A 21,893-nucleotide genomic window follows, 5' to 3' on the forward strand; every position below is an offset into this window, starting at 1 on the left:
CGTTTCACGCATTGAGCGCATAGATCGCCTGGAAATCTATAGTTCACGTAACATATATTATATATTTCCAGGCAATCTATGCGCTCATTGCGTGAAACAGAACGCGCTCTAGGTTTAGAATCAGTACTTAACGTAACGTAATGCATTACGGAAAAGCTTGTGCGGTGGCCTTTAGGCCGGTATTCATAGTCCGTTCTTATATTTAGGATTACCTTAAGTACGGTTTTAAGATGCTATTCGGCCATTTCATTGGTTGAATGGAATCTTAAGACGATCTTAAATATAAGAACGGACTATGAATACCGGCCTCAACCTTCTTTTATATAACTTTAGTTTTAAAAATATACAATCGACTCCCTGAACGCGCCCATAGAGTTCACGTGAAACTTTTCACTTTTTACGTTTCCGCCCTAAGGAAAAAGTACATGATCGACCCCATAGACATAGTATATCTAGACCGAGCGTTTGCCTTTATTTAAGGAGTTGGGGTAAAGATACACGTAGAAAAGGACATACTCTGTTTCGTGTTCCTTGCGTTCTGTCTCGCTCGCACAGAGCATAGCGCTCTCTTTCGTCATGCTACGTGCGAGCGAGAGAGAACGCAAGGGGCACGAAACAGAGTATGTCCTTTTCTACGTGCACCTTGGCTCCCACTCCTCAACACTCGGTCTAGATATACTATGTCTATGATCGATCCCCTGGACATGTGTGTCGTTAGGGTTATAAATCCACAAATATTTAACCAATTAAAAAAAGTTGTTCAAAAGAAAGTTGCATGTTTCCAAGAGGCCTTTTTAATCATTTAAAAATAAACTCATCCTAGTTTCCCCATAAAGAGGGACGGGGAGTAACTTCAGAGTTTCAGATAGAACGCTCTATAATTAAATTACATTTTTGGATTCTGCAGCAAAAAAAAACAAGTAAATTTTATTCATGACATATTGTTTTGTGAAATGTTTCTATCAAAAAAGTTATGAGTATTTAAAATTTAAACAAGTTTAATCAATGTAATTATGAAACAATATTAAACAAAGGATTTAAATAAAACAATTTTTCTGTTCGTTTACTTTATTAAATATTCGATATGTTGACCATTTATTTCTAAACACTTGACAAATCTTTTTACAAAACTCTGTCTAACTCTGCATAACATTTCTGGTGTCACAATGGCACAAACTTCACCTATTCTCTATTTCATATTTCTATTGTAGTAGGTGTAGTGAAGACATTAACTCTATCTTTGCTATATATAAAAAGTAATCAAGAGGTGTGAGATCTGCTGAACAAGGAGGCCAATAAATGACCCCCACGACTCTTTTTTTTTATCCACTTGTCACAAAATATCTTTTAGAATAGAATATGATACTGTATCTGTTTGACTATAAATTATTATTTTTGATTTGTTATTATGAATACAAATTCATCAGTTGCATCGAATTCAATTAATGAATTAACTCGTTTTAGATTTAAATGTTCATAATTTTTGATGGAAACATTTTACACAACAATGCTACAAATAAAATTTACTTATTTTTTTCGTACAAAATCTAAAAATGTAATTAATTATAGGGTGCTTCATTTAAAATTCTGAAATTATCCTTTGCGATATATACTATTGAGATATATATCTGTTTTACATAAATCACTACATTTAAACTTATTATTTATTTGAGTAATTTTCGCTTTTAACAAAATTTATAAAATTGATCTTCCCAGATATAAAATATATTTAAAATCTATATAAAATATATATCTTTTCTACATTGTTAGCAATGGTAGAGAGAGAGAGAGAGAGAGGGGGGGGGGGGGGGAGAGGGAGAGAGAGAGAGGAGAGTGAGTATGTACAAATCATTAATGTGTTTAAGGGGGCATACCCGTTTGAAATCTCGAGAAATGACATTTTCTAGATTTTTTTGCAGCGCAACGACTTGATAAAAATTTTTAATTTTTTTAGGATATTAATACAATATTATTAACTACTTAAATAAAAATATTCAGCTTAAAAAAAATTTTTTAAAGTTATGGGAATATTTGTAAAATTCCTCAAAATTTTAGGTGGCTGCACGGTATGCATGAAAATGTCCGTTTATTATATTCGAAATAAAAAATACAAGTTTTTTTTTTATTAAACATTAATAGCTATCTGCTATCCAAGCGTTTTTTTTAATTAAAAAAAATTAAAAAATGCCGGCATGTTGAAAAAGTTTCGCTTTTTTTTAAAAGTCCATCTTTTTTGTTTATAACAAAAAAGTGGGAAATCGGATTTAAAAAAGGCTTCCTTAGCAGATGCGGAATCTTATTAGGAACTCGCATGCAAAATTTGAAGTCAATCCGTTGAATGTAGCCCGAGTTTTCATGCATATAAATCTGCAAATATTCGCATAACTTTAAAAAAAAATTTTATTTTAAACTGGGAAATTTTTTTTAAGTGCTTAATAATATTGTATTAATATGGTAAAAAAATAAAAAATTTTTTTCAAGTCGCGCTGCAAAGGATCTAGAAAATGTACTCATTTTTCGAGAGTTCAAACGGGTATGTCCCCTTAATATCTGAATTTTATCACTTCATGAAAATAATTTAAAAATATTATGGGCATATATTTGCACATTTCATATTTTTTATTAATTCTATAATTCTCAGCTTATGAGAACACATTTAATTATTTTATCTGACAATGGCATTCTTTTTTTTTAATATATATTTTCCAATATGCAAGACTCTTCTCTTGCAAGATTCTCGAAGAACATTTTATGTTTACATATATATAAATATACTAAAATAACTATCCAATATCAAATATTTAAAAATTTGCATGTATAGAGAAATTTAAAAGTTGTGATATATATGTGTCTGTGTGTGTAATCTATTCACATAAAGATTATAGTTTCTATTTTTAATTTCTCTTATGTTAAATAAATGTTTTTAGAAGATAGAAATTATAGAAAGGAAGGAGATACGCGGGGCGCGGAGAACAGGAAAGCATGGATATTGCTTAATTTACTTATTATATTATATAAGCAAATACAAATATATGAGAAATGGGATAAAAACACAATTTTTGCTTGCTTTTTATCAGTATCATACTGAAACTCTAATAAATTATGTATATTTATATTTATATTTTTTTCCCAGAGACCATGCTATGGCACATATTTTTATTAATTAATAATTAAAGCCAAGGAAATGATAAAAGCATCTTGCAAATCAATAATATATATATATACTGTTCCAGATATATATATCCAATTTTTTGAATCTCAATACAATTAACTTAGCACAAACCCCTTCAGTCCTATCTTATATCTTTTTTATATATTTATATAATATAAACTTCTTTGGTCTTATTTTTTGTTCTGTATCCAAGAAGTATACATAAGAATATCATGTTTTTCTCTCTACAATATGTTAAGGCTCCTATGTCCTCACTGCAGCCATATTGAATTATGATGTCAAAAGTAAGAAATCGTTTTTTCTTGCGATATACATCAAAACAAATAAGTTTTGTTGAATAAATATTATCGATCACTGATGTTCAGTAATATGGATTAGTAAAATACACTGAAAGTAAGGTCCATTTTCGCTGAAAAGGTCAAATGTATTTGATTTATGTGTTATAATAATTTACTAACACAAAAGTTTTCGGCATATTTTACTAATCCACATTATCAAACACGAAAAAAATTTCAAGAGAATCAAGAAAAAGATTTATACAATTTCTCGGCGCGGACGTCATACAGTGGAAGCTTTCAAAAGTAAATTTCTAAAGAGTATATTGCATCCCTTCCACGCGCTAAGCTACTCCCGAGTAACATGAGAAAGAGTAACGGTCCAGCCACGCAGTAATGCACAAAGTTGCGGGCGCAATACTTTTTCCCGGTAGCGTAGAAAGGATATTCAAACCTCGTGAATAACCGTCGTGTGAAACGGTATCTTCCAGGGCGTTGAACAATAGGAGCGAGGGATACTTATTAGAGTATACCAGAGCCCCACACGGTCTACTCTTAAGAGGTTTCAGTATAATTCAATATGGCTGCAGTGAAGATTTAGGAGCCTTAAAATAGTTAAAGACTGTTGCAATTACTGATCTAAGAAATGTAAACTTTATAACACTGTTACAATTGAGAGAGAATTTGTTGTATATAATTACAGTAAGATTCTCATAACTTTGGCCTCTATATAGTTTGATACTTTTCTGCACACAGACTTTATTAATGCTAATGTCGTGTGATGTCGAGCCACCTTTATGTCATAATAAGTAGATCATGTATAGTGCACACAGATGTACTTACATTTAATCTTGCAAGTACATACATATGTAATTTGACAGCCTTATGTGCGAAAACGCATTTTCGCGACAATTGGATTTTTTCCATTATTCTTTTCCAAAATTGTCTAGCGGAAAAGTTATGGAAATCCTACTGTAATTGTGGATTGATACATCACAAGCTGATTAAATGTTATTTAAATCTTGTGATTTTCTTCACATATTTTGGACATTTTTAAATATATTACTAATAGTATACCAATAATAAATTTTCATCAGAAATTGAAATGATCTTATGTCTATATTTCTCTGTATATATATATAGTCTGCAACAAAATAATAAAATTGAATTTTTTAAAAAACTAACACATCAAAATTGCAAGCTAGTTTGAATCTTGTTATGGAACTATATTAATTCCTTAAAATTGATAATTCACATTAAATTCATCCAGTATTAGAAGTATCATTTTTCTGACAATTATTGATTTGAGGTGGTAAAATTCCATATTCTTTCAGGTATGCCATTCAGTTCTTATAAAAAGATAAAAATCCTTAGTCTATTCATTTTAACTATAATTTTTAATTCTTCAAATAATAAATTGAAGGCTCTGATATGAATATAATAATTAAAATAGAAAAGGGCTAATAAGAACCGGGTGCAGTATATCAATACACCTAATTAATTAATTAAAAACACAATTCAAGAGATCTTCTTTAATGTCGAACGTTTCGATCCTTCCTTTGGATCATCTTCAGCAAACAAAGAACCTCGTGTGTTCTGACATTCAATCTCCTTCTCGTCTCCATAGTGAATCTTCTCACCGGTTCCAGCCGTAAGGAGATGGCATAATGTCCATTTGATAGGACATTACAAAGCAAATTAGTTTGTAACGAGACGGAGAGTCGAATCGAGGAAAACACAAACATCCGAGTGTCAGAGACAAACGGCACGCACTGTGTGCACAATAGTGCGTGCCGTTTGTCTCTGACACTCGGATGTTTGTGTTTTCCTCGATTCGACTCTCCGTCTCGTTACAAACTAATTTGCTTTGTAATGTCCTATCAAATGGACATTATGCCATCTCCTTACGGCTGGAACCGGTGAGAAGATTCACTATGGAGACGAGAAGGAGATTGAATGTCAGAACACACGAGGTTCTTTGTTTGCTGAAGATGATCCAAAGGAAGGATCGAAACGTTCGACATTAAAGAAGATCTCTTGAATTGTGTTTTTAATTAATTAATTAGGTGTATTGATATACTGCACCCGGCTCTTACTAGCCCTTTTCTATTTTAATTATTTTAATTCTTCTGTCTGTTTTCCTTCAAAACTTAAGAACATATGTCTATTCTATTTTCAATTCAGAAAGTACATAAAAATAGCTGGAATGAATAGATCTTCTCATCAATTGTGATTTAGTCTTTGACTATTTCCCATTCTTTCAACAATTTTATCATCAAGCTTTCAGCGAAAGGATAAAGCGTGAAAAAACTTCATAAATTTCTTTCAATTTCTAATATACACATTTCCGTTTCATTTTTATAGAATTTAATATGTAAAATTTGATTGCACTGCTTAATATTTATTTTTATCCTATAATTTTATGATTCAACAAATACTAATAAATTAATAAATATAAATCTCGTTCATTTAAAAATCATTATCCATTTGTCGTGTCAGCAAAGTTTCAAAGTTCAAACTAGATTGTGTTTTTAATGTCCAATATTGACATATCACATTTTTAAAAAATCAATTTCATTATTTGGACAACAGGCTATATATAAGTATGAGTAGTATATACTTTTCAAATGTTATTACAAGTGAGCATTTGTTTAAAAACTATAGCTTGCATTCTATACAACTACTATTTGTTATATGTTTTGTTGGCATGATATATTTACATCATTGTATCGAGCAAGCATTCTTAAATCATTCAACAGATCTATCTTCTGTGCAATGTGTACACATTAAAATGTTTAATTTATCAGAATAGCCACTTTGATTCTCATTCTTGTAATATTAAAATACAAAAACCATTCGTTCAAGAGTAAAACCATATAAGAAAATAGTTTAGCGCGTCAAAGTTTCTCTTGCTTATACAACCACGATCTTATGATTATTACCATTTGGCAAGAGAACATAATAGACACGCTTACCCTTATCTCATTGAAACTCTTGTATATTAGTATGATATTGACTGTTAGTGAATGATTCATTAGTCTGTTCATTCCGTTCGATAACACTTTGTATTTCATCAGTTGATTCGTTACTAGCTTGTCCATTATTATTTAAATGTCCAGCATTGCTAACATTATTTGTCACTACATTCACATTATTTGCAGTGTCTGCTTGCTGCGATTGTTGCTGTTGATGTCCATTTAAATTATTTTGTGCAGAGTTATTATTTTTCGATCTGTGTCTAAGTTTATGCGTAGTAAGATATTGTTTTACAGAGAATGCTTTGTGGCATATATCGCATTTATATGGCAATGGATCTGGACAGTTTACGCCATCTGTGAGAGTTGTTGCATGAGTAGTTAAATGCATCACATAATAATGTTTTACAACGAAAGACTTGCCACAAGTTTCGCAAATATAAGGACCAGATACACCATGCGTTTTCCGATGTTTATGGAGATTATCTTTGCGCGAAAAACTTTTACCGCACATCTCACATTCGTGCATCTTTTGCCCAGTATGAGATACTGAATGTCTAACCAAGTGCTCTTTACGGCTGAATGCTTTTGCACACGTCGTGCATACATATGGTCGCTCACCAGTATGCAGTTTTCTATGTTGAAACAGATGTTCTTTTCGTTTAAATGGTTTACTACAAATATCACAACTAAAGGAATTAACATTAGCTTGTAAAGAATCATCTTTGCTTCTAGTATCTGGTGATTCATTTATAAGTATTTCAACGCTACAATTATGATTGCTCATTTGAGTCAAGGAGGAAAAACTTTTACCGCAATCACGGCAGATAGTATTCTTTGTAGTCTGCGAGAGTACTTGAGGATTTACAGTGATTAAAGATGCTGGTTCTGATCCTGACCTAAGCCTCAGAAATTCTCTGATTTGATCAATTGAATTACGAGACATCCCATCATCGGATGAAGTTTTTGCAAATTCTTTAAAATCTTTTATGTCATCTCGCACTGTTGTTGGTGTTGTTAGTGTGTTCTCTTTGAAACCCAAGTTTAAAAATACTTCTGGTGTTGCTTGTACTGTAGTATAAGTTTGTACACCTGAGTTAGGAGACTCATCTTTTTGGACTTCAGATTGTATTTTTTGTATGACTTGTTGATTTGGCTCTATGTCTGTCTCGGTTTTGAGAACTACATTATTGTTTTGATGTACAACCGGTGTCTCTTGTTTCACCGAGAATTCTTGTTGCGTTATAATTTGTGCTTGTTGTTTCTCAAGTTGCTGAATTCTGTGCTGTTTTTCATATTCGCGTTGTTGCCTCTGTAATTGTTGAAGCTGCTGCGAGATCTGTCCCTGCACATGTTGATTAACTTGGCTTTGATTCTGAGATAATTGCCCTGCCTGGTTCAATTGTTGAGAAATTGGTCTTTGGGATTGTACTTGCTGATTTATTTGACTATGACTCTGTATTTGGTTCTGCGCTTGTTGTTGGATCGCAGGAGATTGATTCTGCTGGTCACTAATTTGATTTTGCACTTCATTTGATTGTTGCGACGATACTTGCGATGTCTGCTGTTGATAACTGTAATGAGTTTCTGCTGTAGCTTCAACAACAGCTGCTGCCATACCGCCTGGTTGCATCTAAATGTAAAAAATTGTAATACCTTATTATTTTTGATATCGCAGCGTTTTATTTATGATAAATATATGGAGGATACATTTGAGAAAAATGTGTTACATTTAATGTTAGAAGATTATTGAGATTCATTACAGACCTGCATAGCACATTTGTATTGCTGCACTCTGGCTTGAACTCCACTGATGATTTGTATATTAGAAGCATTTATATTGCTAACTACAACAGGTTGTTGATGTTGCTGTATTTGTTGATCATTGCTTATTACTTGACTTCTCGGTGATGTCGATACCTTATCCATTGACTTAAGAATTTCATCCTCTGGTGTCGATGATCTTTCCTTTTCGGTATTTTTTACATAAACTTTTCCTTCTTTTAAAAAATCTTCAGAGAAACGAAGTGAAGTAAAATAAGACTCCAACATACCCTCGGCATTGACTACGGTTTCCCGAAATTCTATGAAATTCTCCAGCTTCTTGACACATTCGTGGCATACAATTTTTGGTAATGAGTCTTCTTCCATAACCTTAAACAAATACAATGAATTTGTATTTATTGTAAAAAGGAAAAATAATAAGATTTATTTATCTCTATTATAATATATATGCAGATATTTTATTTGATTTTAATTCTTCTTTTGTGATAATTAGACATATAATTAAACATTAATTTATATATATTAATCATATATTAAAAATTTATTTTAAACAAATCTTAATTTTAAAACTTTGTGTGTGTGTGTGTGTGTACTTCTATAAATATATTCTTGTAACTTTTCTTCAAATGAATATATATTCATATAAATTAATTTGTTATACACTTAAATTTTGTATTATTTTGCATTATTTATAACTCATATAAATAACAATGAAATATATGCTTTTGATATTTTATATATACAACAGAGATATATAACAAATAGTAAGATAAGATAATTGAATAGTTTCTATATAAATATAAATAAATAATGTTTACACAGTAAACAAAATAAAGTTGTCATTAATGTAGTAAGCTTATGTAAAGGTTTGCAAATATATGTTAGCACACACAACATACACACATATACACACACATACAAGAGGAACATACAATATAAAATTTATATTATATATTAGTCATTATAAATGTTATATATATATAGTAGACTAAATTTGTATAAATAAAGTTAAAATTTCTTGCTTTTATGTTGGAAACTTAGTTTCATTTGAAACAAACATAATTGATGAGTTGCACATAGTTTTTGCAAAATTAAATTTATATATGTTTATATATGAATTTTTTGACTCCCATATGATATATATCCATTATAATCTCTTGTAACTGAAACATATAAGTTATTTGATATATATAACGAAAGATTACTTGTGTTATTCTATCATTATTTACTGATTTTCAGATAAATGTTATTTTCATGAATCAAACCGAAGTGTACTCTCTCTCTCTCTCTCTCTCTCTCTCTCTCTGTTCTTCTTCAATAGTAACCCCTTCCCCCCCTCCCGCAAAAAAAAGAAACAAATCTCAAATATCTCTCATAAATTCTTCGGATATTTTCTCAACTTTCGCGTTGCTTGCGAATGCATGATCAAATTAAGAAATTAAGATTTGACAGGCAAATCGTGCCAGAATGTTCGAAACTGTTCGATGTGAGAGCGAGAATGCGTGCTTAGTGCTTACTTGTATCGGCAAATATGTTTGTATTTTCGTCTGCAATTGTCGTCTGCGTCCCTCCTCGCGAAATATATTCATCTTGTTACCTTCGCTGTTGGTACACAATCGGCATAGCTCGTAATAATTCACCTTGCGGTATCCTGACATCGTTTTTCCCGCGGCAAACACACGGATCGCGGCCGCGACCAAAGAACAATCGCGAAACGAGAGGGAGAAGGCTTTCGTCGATCAGCGGCAGTAAACACACGCGCAAAACCGTCACCACCCCCGCTGCTGTGGCCGCCGCCGTCGCCGTCGCCGTCGTCGTCGCCGTCGTCGCCGTCGTCGTCGCCGTCGCCGTCGTCGTCGCCGTCGTCGTCGCCGTCGCCGTCGTCGTCGCCGTCGTCGTCGCCGTCGCCGTCGTCGTCGCCGTCGTCGTCGCCGTCGCCGTCGTCGTCGCCGTCGTCGTCGCCGTCGCCGTCGTCGTCGCCGTCGTCGTCGCCGTCGCCGTCGTCGTCGCCGTCGTCGTCGCCGTCGCCGTCGTCGTCGCCGTCGCCGCCGTCGTCGTCGTCGCCGCCGCCGTCGCCTTCGCCGTCGTCGTCGTCGTCGACGTCGCTGTCACCATCGTCGTCGTCGTCGCCGTCGTCGCCGTCGTCATCATCGTCGTCGTCGTCGCCGTCGTCGTCGCCGTTGTCATCGGGCCCACGTTATCACTACTTATCTCGGTATTTGGTACCGGTATCCCGACACGGTTTATCGTGGAATGGCAGCGGCCTTAAAGAAAAATTACTCACGCAGAAGATTGGCCGCCCTCACATTCCTCTCCAACATCTCTCTTGACGGCAGTCACCGGGACACCAAGTTTGCCGTCTTGTCACAAAGTGAACCGACTCACGAGCGTACGTTAAGCGATGGCCAATCAAATCAACAAACGGTGCTCGAAGTGTATCAGAGCGCTGACTTTGAGGTCTCCATGGAAGAAGTTTTAGACGGTTGCACGGAAGAGGAGACGCACGATTTCTCGCAAAATGAAATGATAGAGCAAACCAACTCTCCGCTATTAGTGCACAAAGGCACCGATCATAACTCTTACAGTTCTGATTCGGATGGACTATTCACACCTGCCAAGGCAGCAGTTACCATGTTCTTAGAGCAGGAGAGAAATCATCTGCAATTGTCTTATGGCATGCATTCGTTTAGAGAACGGTAAATGTTTGCTTATCAGCTGTCTACTGCTCTAACAGATGGCCGATATGTGTATTTTCTAGCATTATTTAAATTCGTGGAACACTTTTCTTTCTCTATACTCAAGAGTATATAGGTTACTACTTGTGCAAAGAGAGAAGTCTGTGAGAATAAACAAATTTTATAATATAGTAACAAATGAGACACTTCCAAAATCTTCTCCCTCCATCGTTCCTTTAAATGGTTCAATATTAATTATCTACGTCGTCGACGTCGCCGCCGCCGCCGTCGTCGCCGTCGTCGTCGTCGTCGTCGCCGCCTCCGCCGCCGCCGCCGACGTTGCCACCGCCGTCGCTATTGCCACGATATCGTTTGATATCACTGTTGTCGCACTAGCATCGTTGACCATTCTGTTTCGCGCGTCAGACAGAATGATACCAATCACTGTTGATATGTATATAATATATACAGGGTGTTTCTAAATTCACCATCTATTTTGGCAAAATTACAAATTATTTTTTGGTGAATTTACTGATATTGTATACCATTGTGATTAGTGTGTATGTATATGTATATTATATATACAAGGTGTTCCTAAAGTAACCATTGATTTTGATGAAATTACAAATTATTACGAATTATTTTGGTGATCTTACTGATATCGTATTATCGCTCTCATTTGTCTGTGTATGTATATTATATATACAGGATGTTCCTAAAATGATCATCTATTTCGGTGAAATTAGAAATATTAAAAAAAATAGTTATACACTGACATAATGGTATGTTTACATTGTTATACAAATTCATGTATTTATAAAAGTTCAATTGTGCTTTACCCCGTGGCGACCATAGGCAACACATTCGCCTGATTTAACACCATTAGATTTTTTTTACCTGGATTTTCTCTTCCAAAAGAACACTGTACACTATATTGCACACTAAGGGCTGCTATATATGAAGTATTTAAACGCGTTGATACAATATATATAAATACTTTAATGATGAAATGATTAATGTGCTCGTATGTTCTATTAAATAATATGACGACATATCATTATTAAAATTGGTTTCAATTCTTTAAAATGTTTATATTAATTTCAAATATAACAGCATTTATTTAGTATGCATTAATATGAAGTATGGATGTAGTGCAGGTGAATTCCGACGCGAATTCGCTATTAGAATTTGATTTTTCAGAAGAAATTCGTGCGTGCGTGAGAGCACACACATACACATTCTATAATCTCACAATTAAAATCAATATTGGATAAAAACAATAATGATAATATGTATAGTTTAATAAGATATAAATTGATTATTACAAATAAAATAAAAATCTTAGAAGAATCCAATTTAACATTTGGCTTTTCAGATTATAATGAGTTATAAATGTGCCAAATAATGAGAATAAATATTATGTATATTATAAAATTTAATTCTTTAATTATATTGTGCATATATCCTTTCATTCTTAAAATAGATACATTAAATTATATTGTTGCCCCTCTTCTACAATGGTATAAATAGTATAATTATAAGTATTAAATGTCCAGCTTTATATCAAAAATTCCAATTAACAATATTTTCAAGCATATAATTTATCTCTAATTGAATTTTTTTATGTGTAAAATACTAAAAGTAATATTTGTAGACATATTAACAAAATACCACGAATTTTAATCTTTGATAAGTTAATCAAAATTTCGTAAAAGTGGCTCTTAGTAATGTATTTTATTATCACCAGTTAAGAAGGATGAGGTATTTCAAATAAAATTAATAATTGGATTGGAAATAAAGTTTAAAATTAATATGTTTGTAATAAGAATAATATAATTATATATATAATATTGCATGTATATACACACACACATACTATACATATATTACATGTTTTTATAAATATTACTATATATTATATATTTTCATAATTATCACTATATATACATACATATGACAAATTTTGTGTACATATATATATATAAATTTGTCATTTTATATATAGGAAACAATTAGACTATAAACATAATGTTTAATATTATGGTTCATTCTCATCATGCAAAATATGCTTCTTTATCATATGGTAACCCATTCCTATTGTCAAGCAAGCTATTGCTGTTCCTTGTGCGGCAACTCGTAGCTGTATTAGATATAACTGTGTAGATATCTTCCTCTTCTTAAAAGCATAAGCACCATAGCCACAGACACCTGTCAAACCTATTAAACCTGTTTAAAAAAAAACGATATACATAGTTGATATTAATAATATAAAGATTATTTATATTTTTATCTGTTTTATATATGCATACATACTTGCTACAAGAAATGGTGATCTTCGTCCTTTTTCTAATAATTTTTCTGACAATGTTTGATCTACAATATCATCATTATTAGTAGCCATTTTCGAAAAGACTCAGTTTCTGTTAACCTGAAAATTAATTAGTTTTGAAAATAACCCACTTGATTGCAAAAATTGCAAATATTTTGAGATAATTGATTTCCAGCAAAACTTATCTCTTAAAGTATGTATTTACAGATTTATCACTTTTATTCGAATTTTATTATTAAATTTAATAAAGTTGAGAACAAAATATATATAGAAAGACATTTATATATATATATATATATATATATATATATATATAGTTTAAGAAATAATATCACTGTACTTGACTCTTACAAGAATAATTTTATTTTATTTCAAGTATATGTTAATTGACTATAAATAATTAATAATTATGCACAAATTATTCTTTGAACAGAAATAGATTCAAGTTTGTCATTACATCAAAAATATTTTATAATTTCTTTGAATTGATTAAACATGTCTCATTGTTAATAAATTTAAGTTTAGTTTTCTTTCTGTAAAAATTTCATCAATATATATATGAAATTATATAGAGTTTACTTAAAATTAACTTTATTAAAAAAAAAACCTAATTTTTTATTTTTATGATAATTAGCAACACACACACACACACACACACATATATATATATTAGATTTTAACTACGCCATGCTTGTCTAATTCAAGGTCGTGACAAAGATCACAGTTCTATTAATCATTTTTTTCTGTTTTTGGCACATATTATGCAATTAAAATTTGATATATCTTCTACATTTATATAATAATTATTCGTCAACAATAGACAAAGTAGAAATATTATTTAACTGTAAAAATCTAAATTATTCTAATTGTATACATCAATATTACCTAACCTAAATTTAAATCTAAATACTTTTTAAAAAACCCATAAAAAAATAGAAATCTCATAATAATATATAGAAACCACCCAAAACATAAATTTTCCATTATTTTGTCATATCGAATCTATCGAACTTTGAATCATACTAATATACTAACCTTTTTTCAAAACTTTTAAATTATCCGACCACACACTTTTCTTTCTCTTTTATTAATTTATTATGTAAATTCTATTTAATTTGTGTTTCTGACGATTCCTTTCACATAAAAATACAAATCAATACAAGTATTTGCGAAAAAGCATATCGGTCGTTAAGACGAGCTTTGCTCACCTTGATGTACTGGGCCGCGTTCGAGAACATCATCCGTGTGCACACGAGCGTCGTTCTATCTTTGTTCAACTTTCAGTAAATAACAAAGATAGAACATAGAACGACGCTCGGTGCACACGGGTGATGTTCTCGAACGCAGCCCTGAGTAGAGCCTTAGAACATATATAAATGGAAGGGGAATGCCTTTGTTTCCCGATAGAAAAACATGTCGGAAGGAAGTAAGAAAGAAAATCATAGTTGCCTCTCTCTTGTGAGTTACTTTGCTCAAAAGTGCGCATGCGCGGCCATGTGTGTGTACACAAAAGTATGTATACTACAGACACGATGCTTGTATGTGTAGTTACCCACAAGAGAGAGGCAACTACGATTTCTTTCTCACTTCCTTCGACACTTTTCAGCCTGCTATTCCCCTTCCATTTATATATGTTCTAAGAGTAGAGCATACCAAGTACCAATAAAAATGATATATTCAAGACTCGAATAGTGTTAAGCCCGTATCACGCCGATATTACATTTGTCGTACGACAAATATCACCCGTGTGCACACGATTGTCGTTCTATCTTTGCTTAACTTTTAGTACATAACAAAGATAGAACGACACTCGTGTGCACACAGGTAATGTTTTCAAACGCAGCCTAAACTAAGAATGATGTCACGTGACATGCCATGGACCAATCAGATAATACTAGAAAGAGATGCCATCATCCAAACACACCTGACACCTCTCTCTCGGCGAAAAAGTGGCGATAGCCAAACAAAGGGATCGCTCATTTCAATATGTATACAGTTCACTGATAGAATCAAATACACATTTGTTGATATTTAGTAATCGTATAAATATTTTTCTCCATTTATAATATAGAAATAACGCAAATATTTAGGAATTAGGTTCAGGATGATATGAGATGTTAGATTGGAAAGATTGGATCGGAATAAAATATATTTTTGTATTCTTTCCACGTAACTTTGAGTGCAAATCACTCAATATACGTATGCACATACGTATGTGGCTACACGAGAATGTCTATTGTGCTATCGTCAGATGATTTCTCTTTTAAGAAACTAACTTGAATCTCGTGAGAAACTTGAACAACTCAGTCTCGAGTTTTGAGGAATCAAGACTTCGTTTTTGAAACATGTGGAAACCCTTTGAGGCTGGCAGTTCACCAGTGGACTGGTGTGAAGGCAATTACAGTATTTCACCCAGCATCGCTGAATTTATGAATACAGTTCGTATATATTTATATATATAATATATTTAGCACACAAGCGTTCCTGTTTTCAAGAATCTAAAAATTTATTTCATGTATTTTGAGAGATGAAAGAGAAGCAAATTTGCTCAACAAGTTATCGCTCTCATGTTCTTTTTTTTTAGACAATCACGTTCAGATATTTTACACACGCGATATTGTTAGTACTCAGAAAACAAAAAATAAAAAACATGTCAAATATATTTTTAAAAAGAAGTATTTACACGTTATAATTATAATGCATGCGTTTAAAGTTATAGAATAAGCCTGCTGGTTTCAATGGCTTGTTCTACATTATCTTCCTACACTCATTTATGTTTAGAAACATTACATTTACAAATTATTCATGGATAGAAAGTAATTTATTCTTTTAAAACATTTCAGACAGCATTTAATAGAATACTCTATTTTTTTCTGCATATTAAGTATGACTCTCTCTTTCTCTCCTCTCTCATATACTATATATCTCATAGCTATGTATACATATAGATGTTCTTGGATAAAACTAAGATTTATATTACTATTTAAATCGAAATTAATTAAATTAGATAAATATTACAAAAGTATAAAAGGATAACATGTAATTTTTACTTTTGATTGTTGCCAATTGCAGGTCGGCACAACGAAGGGAGTATGCATTTTACTGAGATTAAATTGATTGTTATTACTATTTAACTTTTTATTTTTTAGTTCAGTAATGTGGTCTTCCTGTTACTTCCACCTGTGCTCATGCACTTATTTAGAGATTATGGTCGCTTTGTAAATCCTGGGATTCATATAATTTGGTTCTTATTGATGATAGTGGGACTCAGTAGCGCATATTTTCATGCTACTTTGTCCTTGATTGGTAAGAATCATGAATATGAAAATATATCAACTAATAATTAAGAAGTAATGGTTCTGATATTGCAGTTACTGTTTAAAAATAATGTTGGGTTAATCGTGGAAAAATTTATATATATAAATTAATTTTATGTGTAATAGGACAACTCTTGGATGAATTAGCTATTTTATGGGTATACATGGCAGGCTTTTGCATGTTCTTTCCAAGAAGATATTTTCCAAATATCTTTCGCAATGATAGAAAGCTCTTCTCTATATGCGCAATATTACCGACTTTGATCGCTACTGGCTTAGGCATAATACATCCAGCTGTAAATGCTTTCGCATTGATGAGCTTGGGTATACCGGCGTTCGGATTTCTGATCATAGAACTGAAGAGGTAATTTAAATAATAGAAATTTATAAACATAGATATAAATATAGAAATAAATATATAGAATTAGATTAGATATAGAAATTATATATATATACACAGAAAATTATACAAATTCTAACAATCAAGCACAAATTTTAAAGGACTACATCGATGAGAGTATATAGACTGGGATTGCGATGCAGCGCCATGTGGATACTATCGGTAACTTGTTGGTTAAACGATCGTTTGTTCTGTGATACATGGCTAAATCTTAATTTTCCTTATCTTCACGCGCTATGGCATCTATTTATCTTTATTGCAAGTTACACCGCGGCGGTGCTTTTTGCATATTTTGCCGTACAAGATGAAAAGCCGCAACAATTGCCAGTACTTAAATACTGGCCCAGAGATGATTTCGAACTCGGTATACCATACGTGACTATTCGAAGTTATATGAAAATAAACTATGATTCGAACATATAACTCTTCTTGCAACCACTTTGAGATGTCTAAGACTATAATGCATTATTATTGTAATAAGTGTTTGGGTTTCATGCAATATTTAAGTACACATATATGTGTGGTTCTGCAACTTATATAAATGTTTATTTTTGAAAAATACATTGCATCTCTTTCGTTTTATAGAATCAAAGTGGGAATGAAGCTAAGGATTAAATTTTACATTATAAGAAAATGAAAAAATAAACGTGTACAAACAATTATTACAAGTGACATTAAACACTTAATAAAAAAGAGTTTAGTAATAATGTTATAATATACTAAAATAGCATATGACATTTAATTTGAAATGAATTTATATAATGTAGAATTAAAGTTATTTACTACATTATACAGTACTCTAGATCTGTTTCTTATTTATTTATATTAAAATTATTCATATTAAATGAGTGCAAATATTATCAAAAATTAATAAGCAAATTATTTTTTTTTTGTAATAGTCTAATGAATATTTTTATTTGGAAATTAATTTCTTCTTTTAGTGATATTAGATAGTAAGCTATATTTCTCTCTTATAAAAACCTAAAACAGATTTTATAGAAAATTTATAAAGTATGACACACATTTAGATACTTTATAACAAAATTTTTGTCTTAAATTATAAATAATGTTGTTATTTCTCCGTAATTGTTGACATTATACACAAACAAAAAATTCCCTCATGCACACGAATAATTTTAGAAAATTGGTTTAATATTTATGATTATGTATATTAGCAAATTAAAAATAATTTATAGGATGATTATGTATTGTGATATGTGTACTCTTGTTAACTTTTTTACAAAAGACTATTTTTATATGTTTTCTAATCATTACTTAAAAACGCAATGCGCAATTTATATTTTAAATATCTATATGTAAACATATAGTATAAGTATATTTAACTTATATGTATATGTATGTGTGTTAAAATTCCTGAGTGTACATGTTCTATGTGATGCGCGCGCGCGTGCATGTATACACACATACATATAAATAATATACTCAGGATTTCATAGTTATCTACAATTTGAGACTGTATCTACATATGTGCAATAATAAAAAGATATGAGAGTAAACAGTTTTCAACTTGTAGTTATATTGTACATAGCATATATGTATATCTACATAATCATATCTAACTAAATGAAATTATGATGAAATAGGAATGTGTATATTAATATCTGTATGTTTTATAACATATGGTTTATGTATAATAATTTTATTTTTTTAAAAGTTGTAGTATATGAGTAATAAAAATGTAAAAAAAAAAGAACACTAAAAAATATACAAATTTGTATAAATGGTGTAATTAAAAATCGGAAGATACATTTTCATCGTATTCGCCTCTAAAATACATAACATTTTTATCAGTTTCATGAACTTTGACTTCATACAATAATTCAGGATTAGACATTTGCTTTTTTAGCTGCTCGAAAATGTAAACAGCAATATTTTCGCTTGTAGATACTGTGTTTGTGAAATGATCCAGCTCCTTATCAATATTTTTATGATCCATTTGATCTATCACCACCTTCTGCATGCAGTCTTTCAAGTCTGTCAGATTAAGAACCATTCCTGTTGATGGATCTATTGGTCCGCGAACAGTTACTTCTATTGTGTAATTATGACCATGACCCCAAATATTGTTGCACTTTCCATACACTCTTGCATTTTCATGCTCATTCAAAAATGGGCTAAAATTTATTAAAATATTTGAAACTGGTATAAAGTGTCTCAAATCTCTTAAACAATATTTTAGCTAGTCTTTTATTGCAGTATTTTTTTATAGTCAAAGTATATATATATATATGTCCTTGCATCACTTTTAGGCTACGTTCCGATATTAATTGCCAATACTGAAAACGTATAATTTACGTCACGTACCTATTCAAACGGTGACAACAAGAAATTTGAACTTTCCTCGTTAAATAAGCGACCGGTTTTCGTTTATAAGACGAAGAATCCATTCTCCAACAAGAACACGAGCTTGGAGAATTGATATTGGAGATCTCGCGCGCGCGTGATGATAATACAAAACTCTGATTTCAGAATTACCAATGCTGAAAAATAAATTCTCGGTCGTCTCTACATATAAATGTATGTGTCGTATACACATACACATGATGTAAATATATACATCATATATACACACACACGTACACATCATATTTACATCATATACATACACACAATATAGTGATCTCTATACATAAATATGTAGATCGATTCTCTAACTTTTAATGACCATTAAATATTTAGAATTATATATTTTTAAACTATATGTGTGTCTGTGTGTGTGTGTATATATATATATTTCGAAAAAATATATTTCTATAGCTTTTATAGTTTCATAGTTCTAAAGAAGCAAAAATTTTAAAATTTCAGAAATGCCTTCACTTTAAACAAAACTGTGCAGACAACAGGACATTTCTTTCCAAATAAAGTAATATTTTTAACTAAAACATTTTTTCTATAAATATATATTTTACGTTTAGAGAAATAAATTAATTTGATATAAAACACAAGAAAGAATTTGTTTGTATCAGAATTACATTTATATATAAATAGTACAATTTTGTTTATATGTGCAACATTACCTATTTAATCATAGAAAATCGACAGATGAAATATTAATATATCTAAATATAAATACGTAACAAAAAAGAGAAATGTGTATTATTAAAATGTAAAATATGTACCACATAGAATGCCGAATTCTTTGCTAATAATCTGTTATGTGGGATAATGAATCATGCGAATATAATTGTTTGTACAAACTAAACTGATGTTTTAACTTCTAACATTATATTAATTTATATGTTATTTTAATAGCAACCTAACAAATTTTAAACAATAGATAGTGCTTTTCTAAAAAATATTTAAAAGTTTGTATATGCTGTTTAATTCAAAACGAACATAAGAACAAGTATAGAGAAAGTGGAAAGGATTATCATTAATGTGCTAATTGTGCTAACAATAAGTAAACAAAAGCCTCGAGGCTTGTCCAGGTTTGCTCGCTCGAGAATAAAAAATTCGACGATACTTAAGCGTAAGAATGAGGTACGATATATAAGCAAATTTACAAGATAGAAGCATTATCGACTCTAAAGAATATAACTAAATAAATTTTGACGGGTACAATGATGTTTAATCTTTCATTATTTACAAAAGTTGCACAAATGTACATAATGGTGCAATTACATTGACACTGCTAAACTCTAAGTGAGCAATACATAATGTTAGGCAAAACATATAAACTCGAAATGTAAAATGCATTAGCAATTATAAAATAATAAATTTTTTTAGCAATAATACATGATATTTATATTATGAAACATTTTAATTAAAATGTCACTTATCTCATATAGTTTTTTACATTAAAGCTATACACAAAGATTTCATATATTGCTTCTATCTTGTTTCTTTCAGAAAATAATGTACATTATGTGTGTAGAGTTTGAAATTTTTATTATATGCATCCCCCTTTTATCTCTTGATAAGTATACATATGTTTATGCTAATGCATGTTTCATTATTCATATACATGTAAATAGTTCTACCTATTTCTAATTAACAGCAGAAATTTATTATATATCTTTGAAATATGTATGTATATTGTATCAATATATGATGCGTCTATATAAAATGCAAGATTTTCAATTTAACAATTATTAAATAATTTTTAGATGTTGTGTTTTCGAGCGTTCCACTAAATAATAAATATATGCTTGTGTGTACTTTGAAACTACTTTGACAATATATTCGAAGGTTTTATAACATTATACATCAATATTCTATTTTTTGTAAATATTATAATAAAATTAGATGAATTTTACCATAGCTTTTTGTATAATTATGATTATAATTAATATATTATAAAAATGAATTACAAAAATATTAAATAATGTAAAAAGAATGTACAGAAAAATCTATATATAATCAAATCTATGTCAAATTGTTGCAGTATTCCAACTATAAATATATCTCTCGTATTTTCTATCCACTTCCGTTTTTTCCTGTTGGATATTTATTTCCATAAGCGAAAAATATCAATTAGATTAGATTAAACAACACTACATTATTGCGGAAATCATATACATTTTTAGAGAGTTTCATATTGGGAAAGAATATACATATATCACATGTCTGTTAATAATATCCCTAATTCAAACTATGTACAAGGTGTGAATTTAGATAACAGCAACCATATTTCAAAGTAAAAATAAATACGAGATAGAAAAAATCAGAGAAAAAGAAATGAATAAGTATAAAAAAAAGGAGAAAATCGTAAGTAATGTATATAAATTAGATGTATATTGAATTTGTTACTTTGATACTTTGGCAGTGCAAGAGTAACAAATGATATCATATTTTATCGTAATTCCTTTACTATAAAATGTACGGAAAAAGCAAAACAGTTTTTATAAAGAAACATGAAAAAATTATTTCAATAAATATAATTATATACATTCAAAATATCATATACAATACTTGCTCTTTGCTATAAAAAAAAAAAAAATAAAA

At 30.8% G+C, this 21,893-nt stretch overlaps 4 protein-coding genes and 1 long non-coding RNA gene across 7 annotated transcripts; 2 read left to right on the plus strand and 3 right to left on the minus strand.

The window, feature by feature from the left end:
- Window positions 1-5,589: 5,589 nt before the first annotated feature.
- LOC115238134 (zinc finger protein 585B-like) lies at window positions 5,590-10,028 on the minus strand. Of its 2 annotated transcripts, none has more exons than XM_029811706.1 (3): window positions 9,725-10,028; window positions 8,190-8,576; window positions 5,590-8,055 (listed from the first exon to the last, which is right to left on the minus strand). In XM_029811706.1, the coding sequence occupies exons 1-3, from the start codon at window positions 9,863-9,865 to the stop codon at window positions 6,430-6,432; spliced, it is 2,154 nt and encodes a 717-aa protein (XP_029667566.1). In that variant the 5' UTR covers window positions 9,866-10,028; the 3' UTR covers window positions 5,590-6,429. The 2 variants fall into 2 exon arrangements, with proteins under 2 accessions (XP_029667566.1, XP_029667567.1); XM_029811707.1 differs by lacking the exon at window positions 9,725-10,028 and having other exon boundaries at window positions 8,190-8,390; window positions 8,477-8,576.
- Window positions 10,029-12,785: 2,757 nt separating this feature from the next.
- On the minus strand, window positions 12,786-14,518 carry LOC115238121 (HIG1 domain family member 1A, mitochondrial-like). 2 transcript variants are annotated; one of them, XM_029811688.1, is made up of 3 exons: window positions 14,420-14,518; window positions 13,196-13,310; window positions 12,786-13,108 (listed from the first exon to the last, which is right to left on the minus strand). In XM_029811688.1, the coding sequence occupies exons 2-3, from the start codon at window positions 13,281-13,283 to the stop codon at window positions 12,921-12,923; spliced, it is 276 nt and encodes a 91-aa protein (XP_029667548.1). In that variant the 5' UTR covers window positions 13,284-13,310; window positions 14,420-14,518; the 3' UTR covers window positions 12,786-12,920. The 2 variants fall into 2 exon arrangements, with proteins under 2 accessions (XP_029667548.1, XP_029667547.1); XM_029811687.1 differs by having other exon boundaries at window positions 14,247-14,458.
- Window positions 14,519-15,158: 640 nt separating this feature from the next.
- Window positions 15,159-18,435, plus strand: LOC115238055 (alkaline ceramidase). Its single transcript, XM_029811559.1, has 4 exons — window positions 15,159-15,649; window positions 16,361-16,517; window positions 16,655-16,892; window positions 17,030-18,435. Exons 1-4 carry the CDS (start codon window positions 15,557-15,559, stop codon window positions 17,349-17,351), a joined length of 810 nt encoding a protein of 269 aa, XP_029667419.1. The 5' UTR covers window positions 15,159-15,556; the 3' UTR covers window positions 17,352-18,435.
- Window positions 18,147-19,756, minus strand: LOC115238056 (6-pyruvoyl tetrahydrobiopterin synthase). The gene is made up of 2 exons (XM_029811560.1): window positions 19,254-19,756; window positions 18,147-19,063 (listed from the first exon to the last, which is right to left on the minus strand). The coding sequence occupies exons 1-2, from the start codon at window positions 19,334-19,336 to the stop codon at window positions 18,679-18,681; spliced, it is 468 nt and encodes a 155-aa protein (XP_029667420.1). The 5' UTR covers window positions 19,337-19,756; the 3' UTR covers window positions 18,147-18,678.
- Window positions 19,335-21,888, plus strand: LOC115238057. Its single transcript, XR_003884432.1, has 2 exons — window positions 19,335-19,466; window positions 19,755-21,888. It is a non-coding gene; the product is annotated as an uncharacterized LOC115238057 (long non-coding RNA).
- Window positions 21,889-21,893: the final 5 nt, after the last annotated feature.

The sequence above is a fragment of the Formica exsecta genome, unplaced genomic scaffold (assembly GCF_003651465.1).
Source record: "Formica exsecta isolate Colony F162 unplaced genomic scaffold, ASM365146v1 scaffold32, whole genome shotgun sequence".
NCBI lineage: Eukaryota > Metazoa > Arthropoda > Insecta > Hymenoptera > Formicidae > Formica > Formica exsecta.

Excerpts from the sequence above, each read along its gene's own strand:
- LOC115238134 (XM_029811706.1), bottom strand. The coding sequence starts at position 9,865 with ATGTCAGGATACCGCAAGGTGAATTATTACGAGCTATGCCGATTGTGT. Across the intron at positions 8,577-9,724 it reads AAACATATTTGCCGATACAA|GTTATGGAAGAAGACTCATT; the intron begins GTAAGCACTAAG and ends TATTTGTTTAAG. Across the intron at positions 8,056-8,189 it reads AATACAAATGTGCTATGCAG|ATGCAACCAGGCGGTATGGC; the intron begins GTCTGTAATGAA and ends TTTTACATTTAG.
- LOC115238121 (XM_029811688.1), bottom strand. The coding sequence starts at position 13,283 with ATGGCTACTAATAATGATGATATTGTAGATCAAACATTGTCAGAAAAA. Across the intron at positions 13,109-13,195 it reads ATCACCATTTCTTGTAGCAA|GTTTAATAGGTTTGACAGGT; the intron begins GTATGTATGCAT and ends TTTTTTAAACAG.
- LOC115238055 (XM_029811559.1), top strand. The coding sequence starts at position 15,557 with ATGTGGAAACCCTTTGAGGCTGGCAGTTCACCAGTGGACTGGTGTGAA. Across the intron at positions 15,650-16,360 it reads TCGCTGAATTTATGAATACA|TTCAGTAATGTGGTCTTCCT; the intron begins GTTCGTATATAT and ends TTTATTTTTTAG. Across the intron at positions 16,893-17,029 it reads CTGATCATAGAACTGAAGAG|GACTACATCGATGAGAGTAT; the intron begins GTAATTTAAATA and ends CAAATTTTAAAG.
- LOC115238056 (XM_029811560.1), bottom strand. The coding sequence starts at position 19,336 with ATGGATTCTTCGTCTTATAAACGAAAACCGGTCGCTTATTTAACGAGG. Across the intron at positions 19,064-19,253 it reads TGTTGTCACCGTTTGAATAG|CCCATTTTTGAATGAGCATG; the intron begins GTACGTGACGTA and ends AATAAATTTTAG.